The following is a 24,521-nucleotide window of genomic DNA, read 5'->3' on the forward strand; positions in this document are numbered from 1 at the left end:
AGCAAAAGCATAAATAAATAAATTAAGCACATGAAATGATAAACTGGTTAGTCTGTGCACATGCAATGCAGATTCTCATAAATAAGTCACAAATTATAAGTGACAAAGCCCCTTTCCCCCCAGTTTGATAGCCCCATACCTGCTAGCCAGCTCTAGGCAAGATATGCAAATATGTAAAGTTTTTCATTTTTGGACTGCCTCTTATGAGTTATTCACCCACAAGGGAAGCCAAAGATTTATTGCAAAATATAACCTCAACCCAAATGTCCAAAGGAGAAATAATAAGAAGAAATGTGTGTGTGTATTTATTATATATCACTGTGTCTAAACAGAATACACACACATACACTTGGCAGCACTTTATAATTTGCTGATATAAAATATATATACACATATATATGTGTGTGTATATATATATATATATATATATATACACACACACACACACACACACACACACACATACATATATATATAAAATGTTAAAATTAATCTGACATAATTACTATATTAAAATAAACACAGGACAAGAGGAGTGAGATGGTAAAGCAATATAAAGATCCGCTGGACATCTTAGCATTGCTTGCATAGCCATCTCAATTCTTGCTTTCCTCTGCTCTATGGCAGTGACTAGAGATTGCCTTTTCAAAGCGAGCTTTGCAACTTCAGAACAATAAATCAATTTGCTTTTGAAAACAGTCCCTAAAAGGACCTTTCATGGTTAGATTTGCCGTCTTACAGACCAGAGAAAATTGACTAAAGGGCATTAAGTCAAATATTGACAAACTGGTAACCATCCCATTAGTCACCCAGAAGCTTTTTTATTTTACATTAAAATGCTAACACCTATGGTTTACTGTAATTTTTCTCTACTATATGCTTAAGCTGCCAATTCAGGACCTGCATGTAAAAAAATGTCATTTTAAGAAGTCTTGAGAACCTAGAAACTAGGATTGCAAAAAAAGCAAGAAATCATGGGATTGCACAAAATGTCCAATGTAAATGGCTACTATAAAAATATTTATAGAGGTAAGTATATAAAATGTAGTAAAACACTGTTAAATATAGACAACTCTAAACATTACAATGACAGTTCCTCTACAATGCTCTTTATAAATACAACATATGATCATAAAAATTGCAAGTAAAACACTGAATGTCATGTTTACAGTGTGTCATGTAGTCCCAATGAATTCGGCATGTACCCAAAGTCCTAGACTGAGTGCTGGAGACTCCATTTGCCATGTGTTTGGGATTCTTTTCATTTGTGGGATCATCTTTGATGATGTCAAAAGAAAAAGAAAGTAAAACCTGTACAGATAACTTGTACACAGTTCATCAGATCTTGCTGATTCAGGGGTAGACCATATAGCCAACACTGGTGCTGTCAAACTGCCTTTGCCCTTCACAGACAGGTTTAGTCATTCTTAACACTGCTTATGTTAAAAACATGTGATGTGATGACACAACATAAAATGTCTGTATAAAACCAAATTTGAACTAAATATATGCTTCTACAATTGTAGTGCTACCTGCTGTAGAGGATTTCCATAAAACATCTATTAGGCTCTACTCAGGTAGAAACAAAAACAAACATGCTGAAACACTCAGTGGTGTCAACATTAGGACTAATGAAGGGCAGTGCATTAGGAGATGTGCAGATCTGTATTACAGAAAAATGAGGCCATTCTACCCAGCACTCAGGGGGCATGTAATTCAAGGATGTTATTATAGTGATCTTGTGGCTAAAAAAAGTTGATGAGCATTCTTGCTCCTGCTAGGGAATCTGAATCTGTAATTCGCCTTCCTCCTCATCCAGATCACTGCTTGGTTCGCTGGGATCTTCTGTTCCAAAGCGTGAGCTGCGCATCTTGCCAAAAAGTGAGGGGTTCTGCTGCCGACGTAACCTGTGGGAAAAAAAATCAATTGGTAAGTGTCTAAAACAAAACCAGACCTTCCAAGGAAAGTATGTAGTATGACATGTAAAAGAAAACAAAATACAAGCAAGGAATAGAAAATGTGATTTGTTTCCTTTGCATACTTTGTGCTAACATGGCTCTTGAAGAAAACGCACTGTTAATGATGCTTCCTCTTCTATTATTAACAGTAATAGGAGAGTTGTCACATGTACAGAGCACAGAGAAATTCTTATTTGCATGTTCAAACATGCAACATGCTGCCACTCCCCAACAACAATACATACAAGAATGAATTAAAATACTATATTTAAAGAACATCTGGTATACTGTAAGTACAATATATATTTCTTATATAAAATATCTGAGTATGAGTTATTTATTTCTGATGACAATCACATTGCATGTTAACAGTAATACTGGGATGAAGAAGAATAAGTAATAGCCAGGTCTTTACAGAATAAGTGACAATTATAAAATAATACTTCCTCATTCCACCTCACTCATTCATTTTTATGAATATGACGCATTCTGGTCAAAGTCACTGCACATGTAACATTCTCTGCAGGGACGTAGGGATTTGCTTACATATTTTCAAGCTCCAGGCAGTAATAAACAGGAAACTAACACAGATAAACAAAATAAGACAATCACAATCTTTTAAAAAATCAACAAAAAACAAGTAGAAAGAAAACAGATTTTTTAAAATTAAAAATGCTTTGTGTGTTGGTGGGATGCTGGTTCAATGTGGCCTCATAGCTCTTGTGTCTCAAGTTTAATTCTCCGCCCTGTTCCCACATTTACTCGTGTTTGTTTATATTTCTCCTGGCACTCCAGTTTACACCCACACTCTAACCACACATGCAAGCAAGGGTAGAAGGCAACTCTGTACTGGTCCAGTATGAGTGAGTATGGGTTTGTATCACTGATGTGTCTGATGAAATGATGCGTCATCTAGGACTGGATTCTGCCTTGTGCCAGATGCTGCTGGGGAAGGCTCAGACTTCTCTGGCTCTAACGTAAATATCACAATTAAAGCATTAATAGATGTTTTAATTCTGCTGACACAACTATTTTACTCTACCTTATAAAGCCTCTCATTTTTCAGGCCTTTGCTAATGTTTTAATATATAGGAGGAATAAAATTAGGCCTTTATTGTCAAATAGCTCTCTGATGTTGGGAGAGGAAGGGGGCTGTGCATTTCTTCATAGTGTGGATTATTTCTCAAGTTGTTTTCTGAGACACGATGGTTGTATAATAGTAATGCTCACAAGTACATCTTTGAAATGTGTGCTATTGTGTGTTTGATTCTATTAAATACCATTTTTTAAAAAAGACTCTCAATATACAACTTTATAGCAAAATATCTGAAACCAGTGCAGCTAGTTGGTTGACTGATACTGAACAAATCTACTGTATAAGCTAATGATGCAGTGGTCAATCCACCAGTAATACTCCATCAGGTTAGTCTTGCCAGCTACTCTGTTGCCTAGCAAGAGATTTATTTGGCACCCTAAAGTACTCAAAGGCCTCTCTAACACAAAACTGATAAAGAGTACTGAGGAAGTGTTTATTTTTACTCTTCTTTCCCTGATAATTTGAACTACATGTGGTAGATTTTTATGAATGGATTGAGTATCCCTAATCTGAAATTTCAAAATCTCCAATGCTTCAAAATGCAAAACTTTCTGTGTTCCAACTTGGGGTCACAAGTGAAAAATTCCATACCAGACCTCACTTCTTCATGGAGGGCTCTGACTAATATTCCCTCTAATTGTTTTACCGATGAAAAGATGTGAAAAAAACACTTGAGCTGGTATTTACCATTTATCACAATTTTCTTCAATGTCCCTTTGAATCTGAAGTGGTGTGCCAACAGACAAACAAAAATCGTTGGAGGGGGTTGTGTGGGTGAAAGGCACAATAACGGCTGCATGGCACTTACAAACTGCTGAGCAGGAGGGGAAGTGAGCACCATGATACAAAAGTGCGCAGCACAGTTCAGAGGGAACAGAGACCCTGATGCTCTGTTGCTGCCTATTTGTTTTCAACCATTGTCACCACCAGAGTTACTAAATGTTTTGCTAATTCTCTGTGTACAGTAAACCTTTAATTCAAAATGCAGCATTGTAAGTGGATGCTGAAAGCCTGCCATTGTTTGTTGATGCTGTTGTTTAAAAGTTGATACAGTTATTCTGCTGATGCTACTGTGCATAAACTGAATTTTACACACAAAGTTATTAAAAATATTGCATAAAATTAACTTCAGACTATGTGTATAAAGTGTATATGAAACATAAACTGATCTCGTGTTTAGACCTGGGTCAAGTCCCCAAGGTATCTAATTATGTATATGCAAATATTGCAAAATCTGAAAAATACCCGAAACTTGAAATAATACTTGTCCCAGCCATTTAGAATAGTAATACTCAACCTGTACCGCAAGTGCAAAATTAGAACTTGCAAGATCAAGCATTCCTGCATGCCTCCACTACATGGATAAGCCTCCATAATATGTCTCAGTAAAGGATTACCAAACAAGCGGTTATGAAATATTGCATAATCCACTTCTCTTATGAAAAGGGCCTTTAATGACTTCTAAGGCTAACATGGACATGCTCACTAGCCATAAAAATTCTGATGATCTCCAGAAACTTGCAACTTCAGCAACCACCATGTGAGTACATTTTTCATTTGTTCGATGAAGAAAATATAAACCTTATGGTGACGTCTATCTTGTTCTAGATCATTCATTCTTCCCTACAGATAAAGAATGGGTAAGCTAGGCTTCCGAATGATATTACCACTGCATGATTTTGTTCCATCCAGCTGCTTAAGTGCCTTGAGCATGGGAAAAGCGCTATAAAAATAAAATGTATTATTATTATTATTAAAAAGAAGAAACTGGATGAAGAAAAACCTGCAGCCACTTTGTCCTTATTTAGCCCTATAATTTAACTTTTTGCCTAAGTTATGCTACCCTAGTAAACAATTTCTACATTGAAAATAATCAGGCCCTGACCTGCTTTTGTGACTTATTTTGAAAGTCTAGACCCTTTCTTGCTATGTTCATGACTCAAAATCATTATTGCAGTAAGGTATATTTTTGGCACCTAGAGTGTTTAGTTGGTCTGTTCCTTGTTAGTGGTTCATGAGATACAGTCAAAAATAAAAGAAAATTTGGAAAAAACTAGAGGTAGTTCTAATGTATCTGTCATGAACAACACACAAAATAATTTAGAAACGTATGGTCTGCTGCATGCCCTGGCATTTCTGTCTCAGGGAAAATGCATTATGCACAGCAGGAAAGAACAATGACACAGTCTGTGTTTAAGGTGCATTTACTAATTTTAATTCCTTACTAGCTGAAGGCATGTTACTTTCTGTGTAAAACTCAATACAAACTTAACCCATATTTAAGAAGTATATTGTAGGGAAAGCATTTCACAGACACAATATAATGCATGGCACAAGTGCTTTAAAAGAGGAACGATGTGCAGACAGACAGGACACACCTTGAAATATGTATGACATTTATGAAATCATAAGAGATTCAGAGAGTGTTTACCAGGTGGGCTGCCGTTTGCCGAGTATCACATCTGACCTCTCCTGTAGTTAGTTAAAAGATTCTGAAGAGACTTACTGAAGGCTTAATTGAGTGTTACACAAAGCCTAATGTGTGTTTGCTGACCATATGCTTTTGTGTACAATTTTCAAGACAGATATGACTGCTTGCAATTCACACAAAAAAACTCTCCTGCATAGCACAGACAATCCGGGTGATGTTTCATTGCAAATCTTACATTCAGACAGGTGGAAACCACCCAATTACAGCTACTCATAATGCGCACAGCAACCTAATATCAAAAACTGGAATAATCTTTGCATTTCCAATTCAAAAGACACAAGTAAAACTTAACTGAGACAGATGCCACAATAATGGAAAATGAAAAATTCATAAAATAAATTTGAGCTTAATATGCACCAAGCATGCCATAATTCAACAAAAATTTGTTTACTTTTCACATATATTTTTCCCAAAATTGTCTAAAATGTATCCATAACATGACCCAACCTTTAAGAGATGCCACGAACCATCCTTATCTTTGCTTCATGTTCCTGAGAAGGTTTTATATTTAAATTGTTGTGGGGAAAACATTTTTCAGATATCTTGAGTTGCCTTGGATCTAAAATCACTCCTAATGCTTTTGATAGCAATATATGTGAAAATGATGGATGGGATAACAAATGTAAATCAGGTGCAATATCCTATATAACTGCCCACATGAACAATTATTTTTGTTGAACTTTCTATAGCTCAGTGGGAAAGCGATGTTCTGTATTATCTCAAATTACAAAAAATGTCATTCTATTCGTGAGCATCTGTTCAGACTGGTTTTCAAAATTTGGAAAATACCAGCTGCTCTGATCTTTAATGTTAGCAATTCTCTCTTATTTTCTTTATCACACTGTCTGATAGGAGATAATTGAGGATTCCTTACCAAACTTTCTTGTGCAAAATAAATAAGTACATCTGATCGTCAGTCAGGCCGGCACACCGTACTTTGTGCCAGTCTGCTTGACCAAGAAAGTCAAGCTTGATGTACAAAATGTAAATTACTTCTCCAGTATCTGTTGCCATTTGGCAGTTATGAAAGATTCACACTATTTAATGTGATTTTTGAGGTGCCACTTGAAATAAGCTCTTTGGTTGGCGGCAGGGAAGGTGATAATCAGAATCGTCCCAAATGCGCATGCTAAACTATTAACTACACATCTCACACTGTTGAGCTCCCACTGCTAGGCACCTTGAAAACACTGGGAGGCACAGTCCACAACTGGGGACTTTCTATTTCCCTTTTGGTAAGGGACAACTCTCTGTTGTGTGAACATCTGTTACACACAGCTGTCTTAAATTTTTCAGGGGGAGCTCACTTGATTTCAATTACAGAGTACGCATGTAGCTAAGTAGTTGACATCTTTATAATTAGTGCAATTATGTTTTTAGGATTTTGTGTCCTAGTTGTTAAAAAACTAGGAACTTCTTACATGTACTAGCAAGCAGTGTTATGGGTTTAAGAAAAAACATAAGCTACTTTAACTGTTTATGCTCCCAAAAAAAAAAAAAAAAGAGAAAAAGCCACTCCTAACTTGATTCTTATGCCAGCAGTATATTCAGGTCATATACAGTGGACTCAGAAAGTATTCAGACCCCTTCACTTTGCAGCCTTTTGCTAAAATTGTTTAAATTCTGTTTTTTCTCACATCAAGCAACACTCAATACCCCTGGCCAACAAAGTGAAAACAACATTTTAGATTTTTTTTTTTTTGCAAATTTGAAGAAAAAAAACCCCCAAAAAACTGCCTCTTTTTGGCTCAAGTGTATCCCATTCTATTCATCATCTTCAATATGTTTGTACACCTTGTTTGGAGTCCACCTGTAGTCAATTCAGTTGACTGGACATAATTAGCAAAGGCACACACCTGTCTATATAAGACATCAAAAGCGACAATGTGTAACAAAGCAAAAACCAAACCATGAGATTGAAGGAGTCATCTGCAGAGCATTCAGAGACAAGATTTTGTCGAGGCTACAAAACATTCCTGTAGCACTGAAGGTTCACAAAAGCTTAGTTGCCTTCATAATTCTTAAATGAAAGAAATTTGGAACAACTGTGACTCTTACTAGAGCTGGCTGCCCATCAAGACTGAGCTTTGGCAAGAGAGGTGACTAAGAACCTGATAGTCACTCTGGCAGAAGTCCAGAGAACCTCTGTATAGCTTGTTGTAACTTCCAGAAGTCCAACCATCACTTTAACACTCCACCAGTCTGGGCTTTATGACAGTAGCCTCCCCTCAGTAAAAGACACACAGAAGCCTACTTAGAATTTGCAAAAAGGCACCTAAAGGACTCTCAGACTGTAAGAAACATAATTTATCTGTTCTGGTGAAACCAAGATTGGCATCATGCCTGGAGGAAACCAGACTTGTGGGGCTATTTGTCAGCGCAGAGACTGGGAGACTAGACAGGACTAAGAAAAAGCTGAACGGAGCAAAGTACACAGATATCCTTAATGAAAACCTTCCCCAGAGAACTCTGAAACTCAGACTGGGCAAAAGGTTCACCTTCCAAAAGGACATTGACCCTAAACACAAGGAAAACATAACAATGGAGTGGCTCGGGGACAACTCTAAGAAGGTCCTTGACAATCAAACTGAGAGTCTCTGGAGAAACCTGAAAAATTAGCTGACCATCAAGGTTGCTGGATAACATGGTCAGCCTGTACACTGGTGCTGTGAGTGCTGTGCAGAGTGGAGGCAGAACCTCTGTGTTTTTCCATTGATTCTGGGGTTCATCTGGGGTGTGTTCTCGCTCCTACTCTGTTCAATGCTGGCATGGAGTGGGTGTTGGGCAAGGTTGTGGGGTCCAGCGGCTGTGGGGCTTCTGTTGGCGATGAAAGATTCACTGATCTTGACTTTGCTGACGATGCTGTGATCTTCATGGAGTCAATGGAGGCCCTAATCGGGAGGCTCTTCTAAACAGATCCTTTATTTTTACTGGGGTCTACATTACTATCCACAAATGTGACGAATAAGCAGAGAGTAAAATTAAACAAAAGATACTGAAGAAAATATTTCACTGCCCCCAGTATTACTAATCTGCTTGCCAACTATAAAAACACTTCACAAACAGTGTTTCCTTCCTCTCTTTAAAATCTGACTACACTTGAACCCTTGCACATATGTACAGTGTCTTGTGAATGTGACTGGAGTTTGGGGCCACACTATGGACATTAGGCTGACTGAATCATCTAATCAACAACTGGAGGACCCCTTCTATGATGTGCCTAACTTTACAATCAGCAAGGCTTCCAGGTAAAGACTTGAAAATCCATTCCAATTTCTGGCTGGGATAAAACTTGAACATCAGGTAAAAAGAACTTTTGGGGTGTAACTTGTCTAAATTTTAAAACACTGAAGTTGGGTTTATCTCGTTGAGCCTGATAGAATGAGACCACACAGAATAAAAACATGTTGTCATTAATTAATAACATATACAAATAATTACATTCAAGAGTTAGGGACAGTGGGATAGGTCGGGAAAGAACATCTCTCAATACTTTTAACTTAGAAACAAGTCACTATGGATATGAAGGAATGACACTCCATCAGGGAGATTACCTTCCATAGTAAGAATACTGTGCCACCTTGGTTGAGGAGTTAAATCCATGGTTGTAGCTTCTTATCCTTGCCTAGCTGATTATGGACAAACATGAACTCATGTAAAGGGCTCAATATGAAATGTATCGATAATTGACTAATTCATTGAATTGACATGTACACACTACACTGCATCACCACTAATAAACAAATAATTAATAAAAAGTATGAGGACTAGATTAGCACAACTTTGTTGCCTCAAACCTTAAACAAGTTATGCTCTACTTTTGTGTCTCCCTCACGTGTTATTACTTGAATGAGCTTCATGCCATGAATAACAAAAAACCAAAGCTTTAATTTCTATTTGCTCTTAAGGGAGCATTAGGAAGAAATGCTGAATTAGACATTTTAGTATGAGATTGCACATCCTCTTCCATATTTTCTGAGCAGTAGTAAAGTGATCCTAGTCTTTTTGTTATTTTATTAGGCCTGGGGTAATTCATTTAATGTTTGACAAAATACTTCTTTGGGGACTATATGTTATAAAATCCAACTCATCTAAGAATCCTAAAAGTGATGCATGGCTCGATGTTTGTAGCATATAAATTCAATAAGGAAAACTCAAACCATCCTTGATGTGTTGACAGGCAGCCTAGAATTGCTCTCTGGCAGGCCGCTGTACAAAAGTGAAGACTGACTGCAGTGACCTACTCATGCTAAGATGCAACTCTTATGGAATGTGTCTAATTTTCCTGGGGCAAAAAATACCTTAAAAGAACAGTAGACAGTATTCAATTAAATTGGACAATAACAATAAACAAGTAAAACAAAAACAAAAACAACAATTCTGGCAATAAACTGAACATTCAAAGAACATTTGCAGTTATATATTCAGTGCAAAAACATAGTCAGTTTAACTTGGGTTTGAATAGAATTAAATTAAATGGGGAAAAAGAGCATGTGAGCATGCCTGCAAAGAGCAACAAAGGCGACAGACGGCCTACAGACTTGTGTGTGAGGTTTAATTGCAGTTCTCCTGAGACAGCTAGGCATTTACACAGCAAAAGCCAATAATCACAATGTGCTGCACATCACAATGAAATCATCAACAACAAAGTTATACAATTCAGTGTGGAGAAGAAATGAATGTAAATATAACTCAATATCAAATTTAATTGTCAATTGTGTCTAACCCACTATCAACTATTCAGTAACAGTATTTTATATTAATGAAGTGGATCACAGACATAAAGGTACCATACATCACAATAAAAGTGACCCCCCCACAAACTTGTATTTAATTAGTGAATTAAAAAAATAATTATGATCAGATGCAGAGAATTATACAGAAATAGAACAAAAATGCTAATTCATGTTTTATTTTTCTGCAAAATGTAGACATTGGCATGTGTGACAGTTTGGTAGCCCCAAACAAGCTCTATATGGATGCCTGTGAGTGTGACCTGTGATGGACTGGCTAATGCTGTGTGGCTGCAACTCTGTGTTTAAATTAAGCAGATTCAGACATTGGATGGATGAATATTGATTATGATTCAGATGAATTTTAAAATAAATAGAACAGTTATAAAAAGCAATACGAGAGAAACAAAAGAAAACCAGAATATTCAGTGCATGACTTGCTTATAATAATATAAAATATACATGTAAATAAAAAGGTGTTTTTATAAACTGAGAATAACTACAATGACAAACCTGTATAGGCTGATGTATGGCTTAAAGGAAAATCCCAAAAAAGAAACATTAAAAATACATACAATTTTAAAGATTTTATAAAACATGCAAAGATAAAAATATGCATATGTGGTCTTCATCCAAGGTAGGAATACTGAAAATCAAATTTAAACTTTTACTTACTTAGGCTCTCCAACCATTCACAAAGCACTTTAAAAATATTTTAAAATAGTAAATATTATGTTAATCAATATATATCATTCATAAACTATTTGGGATAGTCATTACTATTTTTAATATTTTAAAAACTACCACAGGCAACTACAAATGTAATTCAATCTTTTAGCAGGTTAAATACTGACAGTCAAGCAGCTCTGAGGTGTGACACAATCAGATCTCAGATTAAACAAAGCCTTGCAGGCTAACTTAACGGGCCAAAACCAGAGACAGACATGTCAGTCACCTTTATCAGCAGTGTTACGGACTTCACATCTAGTGGGGTGTTATGGAGAGAGAGAAAGGGATACAATTTTAGGCAAAGGTAACAAGATCAATTCAGAAAGATGTACCATAACACTACCATAACAAGATATATGTTCTTGCTATCCCCCACTCATGCCTCTTACGTACAGCGATGTGAATCCCAAGCTTTTAATGGGGCTAAATTACGTATAATGGTGTTTTGACCACAGTCACCCACACACTAAAAGCTTTTATATCGAGCTCAGACACTTAGCTGGATCATATTAATGTGAGTGGCCATTAATCTCTTGCATGAAATACTGTACAGTTTTGAAGGTATTTATTTGCTTGGGGAGACTAATTCACAAGCTTCCCTCTGAAAGATGTATGTGTTTGTGGGTGTGAGTGTGTGTGTTTTTTTAATGCAATACATTTTTTTTAGTGAGAACTCTAAACCAAAGCTCTGTATTTTTTTCTCCCAGCAGGCAACCTCTACAGTGCTGACAAAAGCAAACTCTTTGTATGCTGTCTGTCTGTCAATGCATAGCCCAACTAGTGATTTCCACTTCAATCATTTCTGTGGTCTCAAAGCAAGCCTCAAACCCGAGCTCTGGGGAGAGAGACACTTTCAACTTGATTGCCGCTTTACTCTTGAAAAGCAGTACTTTAATCTAAATCCATAAGTCAAAATTAATAGTGACCCTTTGTCGTCTGCATTCTGTGTTTGATGAAAACCTTGACTTGTGCAGTAAATTTAACTACACAGAATAGAACACTTCTGATCTTCTTGATAGATACAAAAATAGTGTTTAACAGTGAATCAACATATCAAGAAATTAGATATTTTGTAATATATTTTATGCTGCTAAGAAATTAATTTTACTAAACTTAAGTATTATTGACTAAGGATGGCCGTTATACAGCCTAAAACCTTGTTGTACTACCCTTGGTGAACATACATTCTTATTGCTTAGATTTTCAAATGTCAATCTATGAGTCATATTTGCTAGCAACATTTCAATGCAAGTTGAAGGTAAGTTCTTCTCCTTGCATTTTAAACCAGCATTTTTATATGTGACACATTTTTCCCTACACATATTGCCGCACTGTACATATCTTATTATGTATCTGCAAGGTATATTGTGAGATTAATCTTGTAATGTAATGTGAAGTGCTTTAAAGTGTGCTTTATGTCAGTGTTCAATATGAAAGACTCTATAAAAATACACTGTGATTGATTGACCCCCAGAAGACAATAACTGAAAAAGCAGTACATCACACTAAAATAATTGGCTGAGGCCGAGACATACGATTTATGCTCATGATCCGTGACTGAATGGAGTCTCACGCCATTTTTGTAATTTACAACCACCTCGGTGATGAGATGCTTGATTTTATCTGGGAATTAATTTCTGATTGGAGATGGACAATTATTTAAAAGAAATTAACTACTGAATAAATCTATTGGGTGAATGACTTAACTGCATTATAATATTTTTAATATTGACAATTCTGAACTCAATAACAAGTGGTAAGTGCCATACAAGACCATTGAATAACAGACATTTGAATAATCTGCATTCTCATCTTTTGTGTGTTTTTTTTTTTCTCATTTTGCCCCAACTTAACAGAGCTCCCCTTTGCAAGGATACTTGACAGTATTAAAGGTGTATACCAAGACCTCCAGTTTAAAAACCACCACACAGATCCTTGGATTATGAAGGAACATTTACAGTATATGGCATCATTTCAGGAAATACTATATGTAATGTTCTAGTCTCCTTTTTGCACATCTGTTCCTTGGTATATAGTTAACTTATCCACAGACATTAATATGATAGAAAATGTTCAACACACATTTGTTCCTTACTGCACAGCAGAACAAAAATCATCCATGAAATGCACAATAAATTTATAGGAAAGGGACACACATACACAACAAAAGAAAGAATAATAGCACAGGATATGATAAATAAAAGAGCAATAAGAAGATTATAATTACAGAGCAGCATTCTAACTTGAAACTGTTTTTACCACAATAGGCTCTAAATCCAGGACTTGAAAAGGGTGTTTTTATAAAATGAAATGATCTATCATTAAAGGGCAAGAAAAAACAAAACTGTAACTACTTTTCAACTTAATTTTAGATGAGCTTGGAGAAGGTTACATACTTTAGAACTATTTAGGCATAAAAATGTTTTTAGGAGTATATAATCAATATGTTTAATTCATTGGTTGAGACATACAATTGATCTATCAAATAATTTCTGCAGATGTATTGTGATAAGATAGATCAAAAGCAGATTTTTATTGAACAGAGCAAAAAATTATGAAATGAAAAGCTTTTGACCAAGGACCAACCTTGAACTGACACACAACACCACAATGTAACAATATACAGTGCCTACTGTATCTTTAAGTTTGTATGAACAAGTACCTGACTTTTCTCACTTGCTAATGAACAGTATAACTTGCAAGAATTGTCAATGTGCAATAGAACACAGTCATCAGTTCATTTGGTCAAAATTAAAATGTAAAAAAAAAAAAAAATAACGTCATAAAGAAACCAAGAAAATTGAACATAATACCCTTGAAAATTAAACCTGAAATGGCTTCTTGATGAGAGAGTGGAAAAGAATCTGGTCTAAAGAGAGACACTGTATGAGAATCAATGTCTGAAAGCTTCACACATTTCATGAAGGATGACCTAAAAAGAATCTTCTCCATTAGTAATCAGTCATTTGTTTTCTTATACTTTTTTTCTGCTCTGGGTGGATGAGAGAGAGGGGGTCTAACTTAGCACCAAATGGAGAAAAGGCCAGTCATGTGCATTCACACCAGAGTCAAACCAACAGCTAGTCTTTGAACTGTGAGCAGAAAAAAATATTTCTCTGGAGGAATGTTACTACAAGATGATGACTGCATCAATTATTATTTTATAAAGGCATTTCATGGGAGACATCATACTGTTTTGAGGTAGTAACGCATGGCACAATACTCACTGCTTAACGCAAAATGATTGAACTCTTTTTGCCAACCATAATGCATCTGACATATTATCTTTATTTAGCGCTACCAGGAATTAAAAAGGAGGGATATAATGTAAATGTTTAATGCAATCATTAATGTTTTTTCTGGAAATTTTTTTTTTCAGAAAACGTATATACAATTCAAGGTGGAGAAACTGCATAAAGGATTAGGTAAACAAAGGACAGAATTCTGCTCATATTATGTGGCAAACCTGACAGACATTTAATAAACGCTAGGATGCTGTATCACTTTGAAAGTCCTACTGTATTAAATTCTGCCTTCACACAGAAACAGAGTGGGATAGTTACAAAACAAATATATCTGGACTAGACCTAGATCTGTTTTATCTTTGAGGATAAAAATATATATTCATAAATAGAATTAGATTTATATTATTATTTTTTATATATTATTTTCCTGTTATCCTTAATCTCTTAGTGGCCTCTCTTAGTGGTCTATACTTGAACTAATAGACCACAAAACAGAAAAATCTCATTTTTTCCACCTCCTACTGGGGAATTCTAAGACTTTCACATGCCTGGAGAGAGATTTAACCTTATTTGACATATCCTGGGTCTGCTCCTGAGTCTAGACACTATTATATAGAGCAAAGCCATCGGATCTGCACAGGAGCTTTATTTCAACCACATTTACTTGCAGTCTCATTCTTTTGGTCAATAGCCAGAGCAGGTGACCATACAGGATGATAGTGATGTTGACTAGCTGGTAAATCAAAACATTTGCCAGAGAATGGAACTTCTGCTTCACTACCACAATCCATAACAATGTCTTTAAAACTCTTATTGCTGCATTGATTCTTTGGTGAAATGTCATCACCTCACACCTTTACTAACGAACAAGAAACCATTTACGGTAAGTCTTCATCTGTTAGCCATTTTCTTCTGTCCACAGAGATATTACAATTTTATTAGAGAAAGGACCATGACCTCACATAAGAGGGGTTTATCCTTATCCTTACTTCACACTCAACTCTGAGCTTCTCCAGTGTGCTTGACAGAATACCAACTCAGAAAGCCAAGAGGACAGTGTCCTTTATAAGCAGCAGAAATACACTATTAGGTTCCTAAACTTAATATTCTGCAAAATTCAGCCATTATTTAAAATCGTGTCAATAAAAGTGAGACAGTAAACATGATGCAGCTATGGAAGGGTCCAAAACCCTCAATTAACAAAGATGACTTTAAGCTAAGTTTGTTTAACATAAAACTTCTTCAACAAAGCACTGGTCATTTGCCCTGAAACCCCCATAATCCACCAAGCTGCCCCAGGGAATAATGTTTAAAATCTTTTTACAAATACAAAAACCACAAGCCAACAGAATTGGCAAACTCCCATAATCCCTTAAATATCAGATGTATCACACCCAGGGTTTATTTTCCACTCCAGGGCTCTTGTGTTGTTTTTGAATTCATATTTTTCATGCTTTTGTTATTATGTACATTGCTTAATATTGTTATGTTTATTTATTTTTTTAATATTTATTTGTTGAGCACTTTCTTATGTTCCTTATGTTGCTGCTGATACCACCCCGGTCTGCCTTTATAATCAGGTGTAAGAGATGGACCTAGTAGAGGTTCAATGATTGTTTAAGAGTATTGAGGATTGCAGTTTTTGTAAGTAAATTGTGTTGGTGTTCTGGTTATAGTGTGTTTTGTTGTTTTATCTTTGGATTCTGAGTATTGGATAACATATTGGGCCTGTTAGTATTGGGTTGCCTTCTTAGACAAACCCCTTTTTCCCTTTCTCCTCTTTGCCTTATTTTTCTTCTTCTTTGTTTTTTCATATAGATAAATTCTTTCTTATAACAATTGTCTCCTTGTTTGTCAAGCCAGAGGTTTTACAGTTTACCTTCTACCTTGAAAATGTTTTTTTTTGCATTGTAAATGTTTAAAAAAATGTTTTGAACCTGATACACCAGTTCCCAATTTTGGGCCTGGGTAGTCTAAAGTCTAACTGTGGAGTTTGAGGTCAGGCTGTCTGGGGTACAGCCTATATCTAGGCAGGCCATGAAAGTCCTATTCTGTGGGTCTTTTCAATGCCTTTCTCCCCTTTTCATAATGTCTGTGTTGCTTTTTCACAACACTAAGCAAGGATCAAGACAGAATCCACATTGCTTCTACTAGAAATGAGCTTCAACTATTGTTCCAGTACTTTTGAAATGGCTTTCCCAGAAATACTGAGGTGTGTAATCACTTGGTAACTGGAACACATCACCTTGCTTCCCTTTTCACTAAAAATACTTCAATTTTAAGTAACTGAGCTTATTTTATCTCAGAAGTATATGACGTATCTAAAGACTTAGGCTCTCTGCTATACTCTACAATATGAAAGAACATTTAAGTTACATACTGTTAACCATGGAATCAATTGTCAAGCCTAAAAGAAATCTTGACATTTCTATTCAAATATATTAATAATTAAATAATAATAATATTAATAATTAAATCCAAATGACATGCAGGTTAGGTACACTGGTGTGTGTGTGTGTGTGTGTGCCCTGCGGTGGGTTGGCGCCCTGCCCAGGGTTTGTTCCTGCCTTGTGCCTTGTGTTGGCTGGGACCGGCTTCAGCAGGCCCCGTGACCATTAGGATATAGCAGGTTGGATAATGGATGGATGGATGAATGCAGATATTAAACTAAATTACCTCTAATCACACAGTTTAACTGAAGGACTCAAGCTATGCTCAAATTGCAGCTTAAAGGAATTCAGTTCTCTTTTTGGAGTAATATTTGTAATTTTTTAAACAGACATTTAAATTAACTTCTGCAAGCAATCAAACCAGGCCACAAAAAAAATCATAAAAAAATTCAGAAATATGCCACCTGGATTACACTGGTAATAACATTTTTAGTTAAACCTGTCTGTGAATTTGTGAGCTTTTGATGGCAGGGGAGAGAGGCTGAAAATAAAAGGAAGAGCTGTTGCCTTCAGTACCATTTCTGTTCCTAGAAACATTGGAGGCAGAAGAAATGAGCTTGGAATGGCGAGTGTGAGGTGTAGAGGGTTTTGATGAAAAACAGGGGTTTGACAATTTCAGAATGTGGAGGTGCACGTTCAAGTACTTAACATTAACATTTATCTTTAAGACGCTCTCAAGAAAAATATATGCCTAAGATGCTACATCTTCATCAGAAGCTGTGCATCACTTGGGCTATATTGTCTAGAAAATTTGCCACTATCCAAACCGTTTGGTGTTGGCAAGTTGGCAGTGTGTTGGATCATCCACTCATTATGAAAGGCATTATTTTACAGTGAAATGCCAGGCTACATTAGGCTGTCTCAAGATAACCAACAATGGGATGTCCTAGAAGACTTTCAAACGCATTGGGAACTTCTGCCATGGACAAGTGCCAATGACAGGCATCCCAATCCTATCATTATCCAACTAATCATGTGGATTATTTTAACTTGTAATTATTTGTTTAATTTATGTCATTACCAGAGGAAGTAGTCAACACCTGGATAATATTTCAACTTTATTACTTAATAATTCCAATTCAAACATTCAAACACAGGTCACATACAAGTCACATATGTCCATGTCGGATTAGTACCACATCTGAAAATGTGCGATCCCATGCATTTTTCTGCTGTTGATGTTTCTATGAAAAGATCAAATTTGTGTCAAAAAAGAGTAAATAAATAAACAAGTTAAAAAAATTAACTGCAGTGTGAACACAACCTCTCCTTTTTTTCATGTGTCTAAAATGTACATATTGTTACAGAAATGAATGGATGGCATTAAGATCATTGAAGGATTCAGGATGTTACAGAAAGCTTATGTTGACAATGCAAATAAAATTTGCATTTTCTGTGTAATGCACTGAGGTCTGTTAGAATTTAAATTTATATAGTGTAACATGCAAATGAGTCAGCTGGGAACATTTGAGTGGCATTATGGATGTAAGAACACAAATGCCACAGTCGAGGAGAAATGCATTTGCTAACAGCCTTCCTCCTTTCACTCACAGCCTGGAGGATGAAACTCACAGAACTCACTTTCAGCTTTCCCCCCCAAAGGTCCTGCCTCTTCCACCCAGTAGGGTATTTAAAGAACCATATTGCCAGAAGTTGGAAATTTATTATGAACCAAAGAACAAACAGCACTGAGCTCAGAGTAGACAGGTATGTAATGGCCACAATAATTCACATGGAATTTCTTTTTCTTTTCCTCAATAATAAGTTTGTTTTAAATGGGATACAGGCTTGTCCCCAACACTTTATTCTCTCTCTCTCCACATGGACGCGAGTGAGATACAGTGTACAAGGTACAGGAGTATACTATTACATTTGCAATATTTCAGCAACTCTTTAAAGTATAGGTCTGAATCATCCAACCTAACATTTAAAAAAAAATACAGGAACATGGAATATGAACTAGGGTGTGATCAGGGCATGGCCAAGAGGGATCATTATGATGTGTATGCTAGCCATACAAACAATGTCCAGGATTGTAGTCTCCTATTGCACTTTACTTGCGTAGAAATCTTTAAGCTAAAACAAAAAGTCCTCCATCTTGAGTCTTTAATATGTCTGTCATATAACTCTTCTGTTTGTTATAAATGCTTTACTCTGGTAAAAACATAGTTTAGTGGTTTCATGAATATCTTAGTGGCCTAGAAAAGTTATAAGTAAAAAATGCGAACTCCTCCATCTCATGTTTTCTTGGCTGAGGTAATTTTTCTTACACCACAATGATCTTATGCTAGAGCACTTGAAGGAAATATTGGAGCCATGGTTCCCAGGCTGCAATTCCCTGTATTGATTTAGACATTAACTTTATGGTTATGGACTGGAAGGTCATAAAATGCACTTTAATTTTTTCCCCTATTTGTTTCCCTGCATGCATTTGAAAAACAACAATAATAACACAGCATAATTTGTCTTGTCTATCACAGGAGAGAAGAGATTTCTGTCCTGGGATGCTCATTTGCAGTCAGATGAGCAAGGTATTTCTGAAACAAGCTTTTAATAGCCCTTGGGTTAGTCTATTTCACAAAGCAAGAGTGCTGGATTAGATACTAAATAAAAGGTCAGGATTATGTTATGGAAAACCCCTATATATATATATATATATATATATATATATATATATATATATATATACACACATATACATACATACATATATACATATATATATATATATATATATATATATATATATATATATATATATATATATATATATATATATATATATCTAAAATATATATATGTCACTGACAGAACTGCAGTAGAGACAGATTGTTACAGATGAATTCACAACAGCAGACCATATTAATTAGGGAAAGCAAAATGACACGGGAGGATGAATATTGACTGTAAGCATGGTCACAAAGGTGAAAGCTGACTACATAACAGTTTATGATCCATATAACTTTGATAATGGTCTAGTAGAATAATGAAAATGAGGAGTGAGGAGTGGCCAAATAAAAACATTTGCATTGGGTGGAAAAGTCCATCAATAAAAATCAATCACACTTATTCTGTTTAATAGCATAGTTTTAACATTTTAGGCACTGCTTTTTCTCAGCTGCAGAATACACATGCTTCACATAATGGATAAAATGTGGAAATTCTCATAAACTTCTATGTGATACCTTGGAGAAAGCCGTACCTTGAACAAATTCTCCTACTCCTCAGTATGGCAGTGATGACATCACAGTACTGAAGCTAAATTTGACTACAAATTTATTAGCTCTCTACATAAAACATATTAGTCTCACTTTTATGTTTGATACTGGAACAATGCAAAATTTCTAGAATTTTTTAGATATATTTTCAAGATCCTACTGCATTTTTATGTGAATCTGCGGTTTGTCACATCATTTTACTGATGTGTTTCCATTATATATATCAATTTTATACCCTTGTTTGCTCTATAGTGCAAGTTGTGATTGTATATGCCTTTAACAGTACAATATAAGGTTGATTGATTGATGTGCGAAGTAGCTAAAAATTACTCAAACCCCATTGTAAAACAGACAGGATTTTTCAAGTGACACAAGCAAAATGGGCATGCACAAAACTGAAATGTGGAGAAAGTGACTAGCTGCGATTGCGACAGTTTTTTATTTGGTAGAACATCTTTACACTGAAACAGAAATCAATTCAGAAAAGTAATTTACTCATATGACCAACTCTTAGAACTCCTCACTTAGTCAAATGAAGCTCTTCTGCATGTCTGTCAGGTACTCTTTCCTGAATCTAACTGACAGGCTAAAAATAAATGCATTTAACAAAAGGAACCCCACTGCCAGAGCATGAATTTTAATTATTAATGATGAAATGCAACAAAGATCCCGTACCTTGTCAGACACTCATTTCACCACAGTGGCTCCTGAATGTGACTCAAATATCCTGTTGGACTTCGGTCTACAAAGCAATCGGGCCATTGAAAGTTCTACTGAAATGCAGTTAGAAAAGTTAGATTTAGAGCATAGCATGAAACAAAATCTCACACTATGAAGGCTCTCTTCCAGATCTACGGGACACTGGCTCACAAATTCAGCAACATATGGTAAAAAGATCAATGAGCAAATACAGAAAATATGGGGGCTATTACATGCCAAGCTGAGAGAACTGCCTTGCTTTAATAGCATGCTAATATTATTCAATGCCCCAAAGAATTAAAAGCCCATCATAAGCAATTAAAGTGTCTTGAACCACTGCCCAAGATTATTCAGATGATTATAGGAAATTATTCTTATTTTTATCTGCATGGGGTGAAGCATCCATCAACTATAATGCTGCCAACAAATCTGTGCACTTACAATACAGTCAGCAACTTTATGCGTATGTTCCATACATGTGGTTGCTGGAAAAACAATTTCTGCTAAGACAAGAAAAATTTTCCAGTAGTCGTTTCAAGAAATTAATCCCCATGAATTAACATAAAAAAACTAAGGCCAAGCAGTAAATATTTTTTTTAATCTCACTTTTCAAAATGGTTAAAATTAGACTATTGCTTTGAAGCTTTAAAAATAAAGATTGCCATTTAATACTGTAGTGCAGGTTTTTTGGTTCTCGTTTCCCATTTTTGAACTTTCTTTGGATTTAAGAATAGTTTATGAACCCCCCAAAATATTTTACTTTTAGTTTTTGGCATCTTGTTGTTTCGGTTATTTTGTGCTTGTTTCACCTGGCCATGGCCATATTGCTTAAGCCAAAGATGCTGGCAGCTGGTCACATGTTAAGATGTTGCTGTTAAGCATGACTTCGTCGCATACTCCCTAATTAAAATGGCAATACAAGAAGGACTTACAGTGTATTGGGCTTTTGATGATTGGCCCTCTCTCTCATATTCTGACCATGTTTCCTGTCTCAGATCTTCTCTTTTCTGTTATAATTTGTGTGTTACCTTTGTTAGCTTTAGAAGACTTTAGTGCTAAGACTCTTACCTTTTCCATACATTATGACTTAGGTTTGAGTCTGTGTACAGTCAAGATGTGTACTCCTGTCCCTTGGTATTTGACTCATGCCAGCTTCTTTAACATTGATTACTATCTGTCCTGTTTGGTGCCATCACCTGATGACACCTCCTTCTCCTCCTTATAATACCAAAGCTATAAGAATTAAAACATTATACCTACTGTAGGTTTCTTATTTATTATTTTACACTAAGCATATCTATTGAAAGAGATTGTCCAAAAAGCATTTTTCAACAGTAGTACATTTTGCCCAAACTGTGTGAAAATATATGAAGAAAACCTCAAGAAGGCAGAACTGATTGTTCTGTGAAGTCACTGCCAGTTTGGCACATTGGGTACTTAAGACACTAAATTTGTCTGGCAATATCTGAACAGAGTACTGTACAAAGGACAGTTATGTGAGGAAATAAATAAAATGAAGCAAAAAAGCCACAGTTTGTTTGAAAAATAAAAAATGTAAAATACAGGTAGGTGTTACCAAAGAGAAAGGTCCATGCCTTAGTCATAGACTATAGAGACAACAGTGAGTGGTAGGTCAGTGTGTTAGAAAAACATGGTCGTTTTGAGTTTAGAGCAGGGAGCCTTTGCATTTAAAATTTTTTGCTGGTGGCACTTAATGTGCATGGGCAGTACTAAGCTGCTCAGGCATCTTTCCAATGGCTAAAGGAATTTCCAGATGTAGAGTACTGGGATCCTGTCATGACTACAAAAGAACAAGAACCATTTAAGGAAGTCTTGAGGGTAGACACTTTGGGATGAGGAGTGAAGTACGTCTAGGGATTAACAGGAGCCTGTCTGGTGTTGATTGAAGTTTGAGACTGCACACCTTATCTCAGAAAAAACAGGCAAAACACAGATAAAGAAAAAAGAGCACAGATAAGAAAGGTGGGAGAGACCACAACAAGAAAAATGCCAACTATCTCCTCAGGCTGTGTATAATGGCCTCTCTAACACTTAAAAATCTTTCAAGAAAAGAAGAAAGATGCACATTGCCAAGTCTGTCTCATGCAAATTCTCCATGACTGATGACAACAATTAGAAATGAGTTTTCTCACTTGACCTCCAAGCAATCAATTTTTATTTTATATAGCACCTTTCACAGAGTGGTTTACAAAGCAATTAACACCACATGAGAAAGTGCAGGGAAAGCACATACAAGAAGACAAAGATAATACAATAAATTAAACATAGTAGCATGTGACAAAATGAAGAGTAAGAAAAAGGTGGGGTTTAAGATTCAGTGGTCTGAAAACAATGTTAAAAGAGAGTCAACCCTAGGATGAAACTGAAAATTGCTATATGGAAGACGACTTAAAAATGAATTCACTTACCAATGTTATGTTTCAACCAGAGTTGCTGACCTAGTTTAAGATTATTTTTTTGTGTATTTAATCTTTTAATTTGTGTTTAAATATGCATTTGCATATTGAATTTTTGGTTTCATTACGCCTTTGTGCAATACGATTTCTTTTGGTATTTTTGATTATTTTCTGTTCTTGTATTATATTTTTCATATATGTAGTTCAACAACAACATTTATTTATATAGCACATTTTCATACAAACAGTAGCTCAAAGTGCTTTACATAATAAAGAATAGAAAAATAAAAGACACAATAAGAAAACAAAATAAATCCACATTAATTAACATCGAATAAGAGTAAGGTTCAATGGCCAGGGGGGACAGAAACTGTTATGTCAGTTGTCTGCTCTGCTGCCTTCATATAGAGAAAAAGGTGGCGGGTCCATCAAATCAATCAACTGGTATACAGGCAACAGCAAGTATTGAGACTTCATGTTTAGATTCACTTGATTTTTGAACCCTGCATTTTCTATAAGGCACTGTTTATTGGATTCAGATTTGGATTTGTTTGCTTAACCTATTTTTGCCTTCTTCCTGTCTTGCCTTTTTGTTATTTCTTTTTTCTTAAATAAATTCTTTAATTATATTGAAACTCTGCTTTTGTTGTCTTTAGGGATCATTTTCATTTCATCTGTATTGTGAGCTTTTTTGTGAGCTTCAGAATCTTTTATATTTATAAACCTTGTTATCTGCAGTTTTGGACCTGTGCAGGCCGGAAGCCTGATCTTTAAGTTAGAGTGAAGCCAATCCAGAAGGCCCAGACTTCTAAAGGTCTGGGATTTTGTGTGGCTCTCGAATCCTGTTCCCTTTTTTGGTGCTTTGAAGATGGCAAGAATGATGATAATCAGTCACTAAGAAAGAGAATTAAATACCATTTTGTCTTTGCATTTTTGTGACATTCTGAAGGGTTGATAGTTTGGTTTTGGTACTTCCGGTGTTGTCAATAAAAGCAGTATAATTTTATTTCAACAAACTCCAAAATATACCCTGTGAGAGACTCGATCTGTGCTACAAGTAGTTAATCAACCCTTACCAATACATCCAAGCTGCAAAATGGAATTCAGGCTTGTCTGCCAAGCTCTTGCCAGATGCAGAAGAGTCCCTCTGGCATCTAAACAATAAATGCCTTTTGAGATTTTCACCAGGTCATTCTTCATGTCAACCCTGCATCACTGGAACTGAGTCATTTTGTGTTTCCATAACAGAGCCATTTCTTAATTTGTTTAACAAATGGTCAAAACTGCATTGTTTTTACATAGTTTGGTACCCTATCTGAAGCAGGTTTATGCAATCGTGCCAGACTTTCAATACTCAATAGATGTTTAAATGAAGATGTGATCAGATATATTTGATACACTTTAGACTGCAAAACCAAAAATAAATGCACTGTATCTGTTTTGTATACATATGGAGTCCAGGAAATAAACTACAGTAGTTACTGG

The 24,521-nt window shown here is 35.7% G+C and overlaps 1 protein-coding gene across 3 annotated transcripts in view; it reads right to left on the reverse strand.

Annotated features, from left to right (window-relative positions):
• Positions 1 to 1,087: 1,087 nt before the first annotated feature.
• ccdc102a (coiled-coil domain containing 102A) overlaps positions 1,088 to 24,521 on the reverse strand; it is a 260,694-nt gene continuing 237,260 nt past the window's right edge. For all 3 annotated transcript variants that reach the window (XM_039763191.1, XM_039763189.1, XM_039763190.1), the window contains one exon: positions 1,088 to 1,907. In XM_039763191.1, coding sequence (XP_039619125.1) covers positions 1,778 to 1,907 — 130 coding nt within the window. In that variant the 3' untranslated portion in view covers positions 1,088 to 1,777. The remainder of the gene's footprint in view (positions 1,908 to 24,521) is intronic.

Source organism: Polypterus senegalus, chromosome 9 (assembly GCF_016835505.1).
Source record: "Polypterus senegalus isolate Bchr_013 chromosome 9, ASM1683550v1, whole genome shotgun sequence".
Taxonomy (NCBI): Eukaryota; Metazoa; Chordata; class Cladistia; order Polypteriformes; family Polypteridae; genus Polypterus; species Polypterus senegalus.